Source organism: Hipposideros armiger, unplaced genomic scaffold (genome assembly GCF_001890085.2).
Source record: "Hipposideros armiger isolate ML-2016 unplaced genomic scaffold, ASM189008v1 scaffold_211, whole genome shotgun sequence".
Taxonomy (NCBI): Eukaryota; Metazoa; Chordata; class Mammalia; order Chiroptera; family Hipposideridae; genus Hipposideros; species Hipposideros armiger.
In genome coordinates, this window is record NW_017731561.1 from 1,090,456 (window position 1) to 1,100,726 (window position 10,271).

Below are 10,271 nucleotides of genomic sequence, written 5' to 3' on the forward strand. Positions count from 1 at the left end.
CCTTAGTAAATCCAACATGGAGCATTTTTGGACACGTCTGTATTATTCTAGCCATAACTTTAAGGATTCCAGGCATTTTCCCAGTTTAACCTCTCTAGATTCAAAAGCCACAAAGTCTGCAATCTTTACTGACACAGCCCGCTCCTCTCTCCTACTATAATCTTGCTCTTATACATTGCCCAATAAATCACTGACCTTTGAACCCAAAAGGATCTTATTCACCCCCCCACCCCTCTTCCTTCTTATTCCCTCTAAGCCCTATTTTATAAATGAGGAAACAATCTCAGGCAGTGGAAGGTCCCATAACTTGTATTGGCACACGACAATCACATCTTCTTTTCTAGCTCTTTCAAGTTTCACTTCAGCTGTGGAAACCAGAATCACAGAGATTATCCTGGATGCTGAGGTCCTCTCTGCAAGATCAGGATATTGTTTCCTATCGTATTCCCGATAAAGCCTGTGCATTGTGCTGGTGTTGTGGCCCAAGAAGCCTATTGGCTTTTAAGATGCATCCTCCAGTACTAGGTCCCTACCAGGCCTCTTATTTAAAAAGTAGTTTGGATTATTAGTTTCTCTCCAAGTACATTATCTCATCAATAAAATAAAGCATGTATTATGCAGAGCAACAATAACAATGACAATGTTTAATCCATTCCAATTGAGAGTCGGTGGTTTTTGTGACACATATTTGCACTTAGCTTGCATCAGCATTAACGTGGATTTTCATTTCCTCAACTAATAGCATTTGGAAGTGTTCTAAAAGTTTGTCACACAATAAAGGAAAGTCCCATCTAAAATTCCAAAAATGACATACAGCGAGGATAGTGTGGGTCAGGAACAATTAACGGTGATGGCAGGGCCTTCAGGAAAGTCGAGCAGGTGGCCCCAAACTTCCCAGAATGGAGTTGTCAACTCCTGCCCCTGATAATGACAGCTTTTGGTCTTACCTTCTCTTTCACGAGGCTTTCTGTAGTCTTCCACTGAGGTATTATCAGTTCATGCTGTAGCTGGGGGCTGCCTTCCGCACTTCCTCCTGTCAACACAGGATGCACAACCATTGGAACCCCAGATCTCTGCACCCTAGCTAAGCCAGGCATGCACTGCCAACTGGGAAGAACCCCATGTTGGGTCATTAGAAGACCTGCTGGATTCCAGGCTCTAGGCACTGACCATGGGTCAGGCACCCTGCTAGGTATTAGCAATACAGGGCTAACAAGGCCTCTACTCCTCACGAAGTTTACTCAAGAGGTGGGAGACATATCTTCTGGAGGTGGGGGATGGACGAACACACAAATATTCTCAAATGGTACAACAGGTTCATGGATTAAAGAGACCCTGAAGAGGGGTTGCCTATTTTAGACAGGATGATCAGCAAAGATGGCATTTAATTGAGACCTGAGGGACCAGAAAACAACAGCCAAGCAAAGATCTGGAAGAAGAGTGCCCAGGGAGAGGAATGGGCAAGTGCTATGGCCCTGCCTGAGCAGAGGGAGTAGACTCGGCCTGCTTATGGAAGCAGAAGGTAGAGGTAACGAGAGCCTAGTAAAGGAGGGGAGAAGTTGGTAGGACATGTGGTCAACAAGACAGCCAGCCATGGGTCTGATATCACAGAGGCCGTGGCAAGTGTCTGGATTTTATTATAAATAGACTTGGAAGGCACTGGAGGGTTTAAACACAGAGCAATACGATCTGTATTCAGCTTTTAGAAGATCACCCCGCCTGCTGGGTGGTGACAGGGGTGGGGTGGGGGCGAGGGGCAGGGGTGAGTAGAAGCAGGAAGGCAAGGCGGGAGGCTTGCAGGAATCCTGGTAAGAGGTGATAGTGGCTCAGACGAGAATGATATCAGTGGAGAGGAATGAAGTGGTTGGATTCTGGGTATATTCTGGAAGCCAAGCCCATGGGCATTATTCCCATTACGCTTCAGTTTTCTCATCTGGAAAATGAAGACAGTAATTCCCACCTGCCCAGCTCACAGCATTACTGGGGACTGTGAAATCGCGTCCCGACCCACAAAGCATCATCACATGAACCTGAGCTTCCTAATGGCAGGTCTGCATGTGGATATCACTTCCTACTTTCCAAGTCAATCTCACCTCCCCGTTCTCCTTCATCCTCATGACAACCCTGGGAGATAGGTAGGTAGCAGAATTCCTATTTTGCAAAATAGGCAAATTGAAACTTGTTCGAGAAGAGACTTGTTCTGGGCAGTGGAGACCTCAAACACTGGTTGCAGACAATCCTAAAGTGGTCATTTGCCAAGACCTTCGCAAATCAGTCTCCATAAGAATAGGCCAAGTCCATAGACTCCTGGGGATGGGGTTAAGGACTCCAAAATCTATTCTGTCTTAACCAACCACATCAATCACACAGAATGTAATGAGTGATAGAAAAGATGGCCATAGTTGTTCTGATAAAGTAACGGGATTATGACTGATGAAGTTTCCTTTCAGGTTACTGATATGTTCTCAACCAAAATATATCTTAAAAATAACCACATTAGATGTGTTTCATCATATTGGCAACATTCAGAAGCAATGCATTCATTTATGCATTACATGCTTTCTGAGTACTTAACTATGTGCCAAGCACTATGATCGGTGCTTGATACATGCATGGGGGCACCAGAGACGCTCTGGTGGCTCTAAGTCTACATTATTTGCAACAAGAAGAAATTATACAATAGTAAGCGGAATATTTAAAGGAATGAAATGATCTTTATGATGCAAAGGATACTGAAAGCAAGCTAAAGGCTCAGTAATGGAGGAACACAGTCTATCTTAAGAAAAATTGTTCAAAACTTGGAAATAAGGCAAAGAGTGAGCAGGATGTCCTTTCAATGTCACATTGTAGCATTGTTTAACAGGCCATCCCATAGATCACTGAATTATCTAGGGGAATGTACCTTTGTGCATTTTTTTATTTACTATTGATTTAAAAACTACACTCCATTGTTATGTGTTTACTGTAGATTTCTGTCCAGCAGAGGTGCAAATGACTTCAGTGGAGTAGAAAGATCAGTGAGAATTATGGTTGTCTGGCCCCATGGGGCACTGACCACTTTTGCATCTGTCCCAGCACATGATTTCAACATTCTTTCTCCGATGCCTGCTCCTCTTATGCTTTGAACCACCTTTACCATTCCATTCACTGTCTCATTAATGAATTGGACAAATCTTTACCACCCATTCATCCTACATTTATATGAGTCATGTTTTTAACTTTTTGAAGATTGTACTTCTGCGATTTCTTGATGGAATTTATAGTCATTAAAATCATGTTTTCGGAGAATTTAACGATGTGAGAAATGTTCATTATGTTAAGTAGAAAACGCAAGACAAAACTGTACATATGGTATGGTTCCAATTTTATCAGTATGTATTTATAGGAACACACACACAAAGACTGGAGGAAAGAGGAGAGACTAGAAAAGCAGCGGAAAGAGAAGCCAAAAGCAGAAAAACAGAGGAAAAGAGAGAGGGCGGCTGTTTTCTGCCTCTCAGGACCTCCACCACCTCCCAGGGCGCACAACGTGGGAACAAAGCCAGAGATCCCAGGCTGAGACTGCGGGGGCGCAGCCCCATGGAGTTGCGGGGGGCAACTCCCAGGTCCCCCAGCCACCTAGCCCACCCGTCTCCATCCCCACCGCAGCCCTCCCGCGCCCTGCCACTTACTTCTGGTCCATCCCGACAGGGCGAGCGCCAGCAGGCAGAGCCGGGCAGCGCCCACGCCCCCGGGCATGGTGGCAGCGGCCACTCGCGCGCTCGGCTCTCACAAGCACACAGCCATGCCAGCCTCCCAACCAGGCGGCAACGCGTCTGGAACCCACTGCTCGCCCTCCGCCTCCCAGCCCGGCTCCCAGCCATCGGCTGCGACGCTCCGCCCTCAGCTCCGCAGGGCTCCGCCACAGGGTGGAGGAGGGGACACCGCCGAGAGGGGGCGGGAGGGACCTCCAGGGGAGGAGGAGCCGGAGGGACCCCTGGGGAGCCAGGCTGGCTCAGGTGACCCCGACCAGTGGATCGCGGGGGGCAGAGAGGGGCAGGGCGCGGCCTGGGGAGGGTCTTGGACCCGGCTTCCAGGAGTTAAGCCGGACCCCTCAGCACAGCAGCCAGTTCCCTCTGTCCCGCACTGTGCTGGATGCCTTGGGTGACCCTCAGAGGCTACTCACCCAGCACCGTTCCCCAGAGACCGCCACTCTTGGAGGCAGGCTCTGAAAGAGTTAACCGAACCACCAGGCACAAAGAACTAAGTGCTAAATGGAGTTGTTTTCTTTTCTTAGCAGGACACAAATCAAGGAGCAATTCCTTCTGACTGGAAGGAGGGGTGTGGTGAAGAGAGGATTCCCAGAGGAGAAGACATCTGAGCTGGGGAGAAGGAAGATTGGAGCAGAAGGCAGAAAAAATGACCTAGACAAACCTAGAGGGCGGAAAAGCCCATGGGGCTGTATTGGGGTAACTCGGGATTTGGGATGGTTAGGATTTAAGGCTTTGGAGGGAAATGAAACCTGAAAATAATGACTATCACTTACTGAGGGCTTACTATCTGTTGGAATAAGAAAATAGCGATGACTGATAATAGCATTTACTAAGTGCCGGACACTGTCCTCAGCACTTTACATCCATTAACTTACTTAATTAATCTAGGAAAAGAACTATCTACCTTTTACTGCCCTTTAATGTGTGCCAGGGACTCTGCATACATCATCTCTTTTAATTAGCCCAATAATCTCCCGGGGCAGGTACAAATATTATCCTGTTTCAGAGATGAGAAAACCAAACCCGAGAGGCTAAGTAATTTGCCCAAGGTCAATTACATCTTTAAAGGCTCTATCACCAAATACAGTTATACTGGGGGTTAGGGCTTCAACATATGGATTTGGGGAGGACGCAGTTTAGTCCATAGCATTCCATCCTCTGGCTCCTCAAAATGCATCTTCTTCTTGCATGCAAAATACATTCACCCCATCACAACAGACCCAAAAGTCTTAACCCATTTCAGCATCAACTCCAAGTTCAGTGTCTCATCTAAATATCATATAATCAGATATGGGTGAGACTTGAGGTAAAATTCCTCTCCATCTGTGAACTTATGAAACCAGACAAATTATGTGCTTCCAAAATAGAGGTATAGACATTCCCATTCCAAAAGAAAAATTGAAAGAAAGGGGTGACAGGTTCAGAGCATGTCCAAAACCTAGCAAATTCCACTAAATCTTAAAGCTCTAGTACAGTCCTCTGGCTGGGATGCTCTGCCTTTGGGCCCTCTGGGGCAGTAGTGTCATCCCTATGGCCCTAGGCAGCAGCTCCCCCCACCCCTGCAGCTTTTTGGTGCAGCCCTGCTTCTGAGGCACTGGGCAAGGGCAGCCTGGGTCCCTGAAACCAAGAGAGAAATAGCCTTGCCCTTCAGGCCTGTCTGCTCTGGGTGTTTAGTGGGAATGGCAACCCTGATGCTCTCTGAATCGACCTTCAGGGTCATTCTTGCCTTTTCTTGAAGGATAAAGCAAATTTACAGCCAAATAGTTCTATTGTCCTGTCCTGTAGAATCCCAGAAGTCCAAAAGCCTTTCTTTATTTTGTCCTGTCTCTGTTTCCTTTGGTCCAAACTGGCAGTGTCTCCCTGGTATAATCACATCTCTATTGCTGGTTTCTGCTAAAATGGCTGGTTAACTGCGTGGGTCATCTCCTTATAGAGAAACCCTTGGTGTCCTAGAGGCAGCGGTTCTCAACCTTCCTAATGCCACGACCCCTTAATACAGTTCCTCATGTTGTGGTGACCCCCAACCATAAAATTATTTTTGTTGCTACTCTATAACTGTAATTTTGCTNCTCTTATATGCACCTACAAGCCTCTTCCCCTCTACCACAGCACTGATTAAACTAAATTGTCATCATCTAGAGCAGTGGTTCTCAACCTTCCTAATGCCACAACCCCTTAATACAGTTCCTCATGTTGTGGTGACCCCCAACCATAAAATTATTTTTGTTGCTACTCTATAACTGTAATTTTGCTACTGTCATGAATCGTAATGTAAATATCCTTTTGTTTTCTGATGATCTTAGGCGACCCTTGTGAAAGGGTCGTTCGACCCCCAAAGGGGTCGCGACCCATAGGTTGAGAACCGCTGCCTATAGGCCTTGTCTCCAAATACAGTCACATTGGGGGTTAGGACTTCTACATAAGACTGGGCCTAGGGGACATAATTCAATCCATAACAGGGGCTTTAGCCCTAGAGCCATGAGACAAATCCTAGTCCCAGTTCTCCCCAACCAGTTTAGGTAAGTCCCTTCTCCTTTCTGGGCCTGAGTTTCTGACCAGTGACCTGGGAATGAAAAGGGAGAATCCAATCCATCTCACCCAGGAGCTGTGAGAAGCTGTGAGATAATGGTCATGAAAGTGCTGTGCCAGGTAAAAAATGCTGAAGTGCCAAGTCTAACTGATTCTGTGGACCATCTACTTGTAAAGGCATACAAACTCCATATCTGAAATTTGCTTCCATTTGCTGGCACTCAGCTGATCAATATTTAATCAGCATGTACCCCTGAAAATTGGGAAGTAATTCACAAGAAAAAATTCCAGTGGAGTGAGAAAGTTCCCAATTCTGTCTCTCATCAACCCCCCTCACACACACAGGAACAAACATATATACAACTTTTGACCCCCTGGAAGCCTTCCCATTTATTTGTAAAGAATGTATTTATTGTTTATAAAGAATACTACATCTCTACATAATCGTTAAAATATTCATGACATTTAACCTAGCAATTACATTTCTGGGAAACTATCCTAAAAAAATAATCTGCAATGCACACAAAGATTTATGGACTAGAACTGTTCATAGTGGTGTTATTTATAATAGTGAAAATATTGAAAACAACCTAAATATCAAATTGTGAAGGAACAGTTAATAAATTACTGACTTATATATGATGGATTATTATACAGCCATTTAAAATAGCATTTACAAACAGTTTATGCTCTGATGTTAAAGGAAAAAAAGCAGGGTCCAAAATTACATTTAGGTATAATCTCAGCTATGTAAATAAATGACATTTTGAAAAAAGACTAGAAGGAAATGTTCTAAAATGTTTCCAGTGGTTACCTATGGATGGTGAGACTATGAATGGATGATGAAGGTTTTGGTTTGGTTTGATTTTTCTGGTTTTTGTTTGTCTTTTTTTGCCTCTTCCATTTTCTATAATACTTATGTATGACTTTCACAGTAGGGTGGGTGGGTAAATGGTAAACACAGGAAAGGAACTCGGAAGAAATAATGGTTTATCCTGGTGTCTTAGAGAGTTTTGCATACTCGACCTCTCTACACATGCTTGACCGTCTCCCCTAATGTTAGGGAAACTGAGGCAGAGTTAGAGCAACCCATTCCGAATTTCAGGAGTCCAGGTGACACAGGTCACTGTTCCCCTCTACAGTACGTTATCATGGTTAGGAGGTGGCCATCCTGCTGCGGTTTAAATTCCTTTGCTGTTCTTAACCAGCTGTGTGTCCAGGAGCAAATAAACTTTTCTGTGACTTTGTTGCCTCTTCTGTGAAGGATGCTCATAATAATAATTCCTAGCTGAGGAAAGAGTGACAATAGAGAATATATAAAATGGTGTTATTTAAACCAAGCTGCTCAAATTATTAACATTATGACGGTTGAAGCCTCAGGAAAGACATCATTCTTGTTCTAACTAGCCTGGGAACTTAACATTTTTTGAACTTTCCAGTCCTACGTCAATGCCTGGATATACATCTGACCTCCAGGCCACCCTCTAATTACCCCCTGAAGGACTCACATTTCCAAGTCACCTGATTACCCCCTGAAGGACGCAAGAACAATCCACCTGACATTCATTATCCAGACACCAGACTGACCAGACCGCCTGGCATCCATCATCCTGACTGCCTGACATTTGAGTGATAACCATCCTGGACCAATCCTAGGGCTAAGAATGCAGGACTGATAATTCTCAAGAATGCACTTTTTACTACAATAGCTTTTAACTTTTCTTTCTTCTTTGGAACACTTCTGGGGTTTGGCCTAGCTGCATTCCCAGTTTGCAAACTCCAAGACCCTTGAATAAATCTTTATTGTTTATTTCTAGCAAAGCCTCCAGACTCTGAGTTGTTTCAACATAGCTCATTGGATTTTTGTGAGGCTTAGCATAGCACCTCTCATATAGTAAGCAGTCAATAAATGCTAGCTTTTATTATCTTTATTCTACTTCTAATAAGTGCCAATCCCTGCCACCCACTGATCTTTTTACTGTCTCCACAGTTTTGCCTTTATCAGAGTGTTGAGTAATTGTAATTATATGGTATGTAGCCTTTTCAGATTGGCTTATTTCACTTAGCACTATGCATTTAAGATCCCTCCATATCTTTCCATGGCTTGATAGCTCATTTCTTTTTATCACTGAATAATATTCCATTGTTTTGATGTGCCACAGTTTATCTGCAGGAGATCTTGGTTGTTTCCCAGTATTGGCAATTCTGTTTCATAAGGTTATTATTGTTTCAATTTTTTTAATGGATATAGGCCTGTTCAGCTTGTCTATTTCTTTCTGGGTCACTTTGGCAAATTGGGTCTCTCAAAGAATTGGTCTATTTCATCTAGGTTATCAAATTTGTGGGCATAGAGTTCTTCATAGTATTCCTTTATTATCCTTTTAATATCCATGGGATCTGTAGTAATGTTCTCTCTTTCACTTCTGATATTCGTAGTTTGTCTTCTCTCTTCTTAGTTAGCCTAGCTAGAGGCTTATCAGTTTTGTTGATCTTTTCAAAGCACTAGCTTTTGGTTTAATTGATTTTCAGTATTAATTTCTTGTTTTAAATTTTGATTTCTGCTTTAAATTTTTTTTTTTTTACTTTCTCCTGCTTACTTTGGATTTAATTTGCTCTTTTTCTAATTTCTTAAGGTGGAAGCTTAGATTATTGATTTTAGATATATTTTTTTAAATATGTGCATTCAATGCTAATAAGTTTCCCTCTAAGTACTGCTTGCACTATATCTCACATATTTGATAAGTTGTATTTTCACTATCATCCAATTCAAAATATTTTTTAATTTCTCTTGAGATGCCTCCTCCTCTCTCATGTGTTATTTAGAAGTGTATTGTTTAATCTCCATGAATTTTGAAAATTTTTAATTATCTTTTTGTTATTGATTTCTAGTTTAATTCCACTGTGGTCTGAGAGCCAACATTGTATGACTTTTATTATTTTAAATTTGTTAAGGTGTATATATATATTTATTTATTTATTTATTTATTATTATTTTTTTTTAGCTGAGCCATCCTGCCACTTGTTGGCAGCTCAGCGGCAGCTCAGCTTGGGTCGGGACTTGAACCGCTATTTCTCAGAGCTCGCACTCTTTTCATTTTGTTTTTTTTATTGTTATAGTTTTTCTATTTTATTATTAGTTACTATTGTTAATCTTTTACTGTGCCTAATTTATAAATTAAACTTTAACATAGGTATATGTGTATAAGAAAAAACAGTATATACAGGGTTTGATACAATCTGTAGTTTCAGGCATTCACTGGGATTCAGGAACCATCCCCTATGGCTAAGGGGACTGCTTAGTCACCAACAGGAAGCTTTTAGCATTGACTGCAAAGTGACATTTCCATTCCTAGATGACCAAGAAGACCAGAAACCCAAACCAAAACCACCTGTGCTTTAGCATAGTTGAGCTGGGAGGAAAAAATTAGGTGAACAGATGAAAAAGTATGCATTAAAAAAGTGATTATTTTTTCAGGGATAAAACTAAAGATTTTATAGCTAAATAGCAAACAGGCCAATATTTAGGGTTGGTTTTTCAACAGCAACAAATTAGAAAAGAACAATATAAGAAGTAAAAGTCAAATAATGTAATTTTTCTTTTATAAAATCAATACTTGAAGAATATCACTTCCTATACATTGATAAGTTCCATAAGATTTTTTTTTAAAATCAGAGTATGATTGCATCCTGAGAAACATTATCTGATTTTAAAATTTAGATTTAAAAGGTAGGTAATTTAGGAAAAATTATTTGTTTGTTTGTTTATTTATTTATTTTTGCCTTCCTCTTTATATTTTTTTATTTTTATTTTTTCATCTTTAAAATAGACTTTTTTTTTATTGTTAGTTTCAGGTGTACAGAACAATGCAATAGTTATCCTCTTCACCCTTCACACAGGAACAACCTCCCTCCCCCATCTACTGCCCTCCCACCCCCGATATCATGCTTATCTATTACAATTCCATTGACTCCATTCCCACACTCTACTCC

At 42.1% G+C, this 10,271-nt stretch overlaps 1 protein-coding gene across 1 annotated transcript in view; it reads right to left on the reverse strand.

Moving 5' to 3' along the window:
• Nucleotides 1-3,866, reverse strand: part of ADAM19 (ADAM metallopeptidase domain 19) — a 77,822-nt gene extending 73,956 nt beyond the window's left edge. The window contains exons 1-2 of the mRNA XM_019654004.1: nucleotides 3,672-3,866; nucleotides 948-1,033 (exon numbers count right to left, since the gene is read on the reverse strand). Coding sequence (XP_019509549.1) covers nucleotides 948-1,033; nucleotides 3,672-3,738 — 153 coding nt within the window. The 5' untranslated portion in view covers nucleotides 3,739-3,866. The remainder of the gene's footprint in view (nucleotides 1-947; nucleotides 1,034-3,671) is intronic.
• Nucleotides 3,867-10,271: the final 6,405 nt, after the last annotated feature.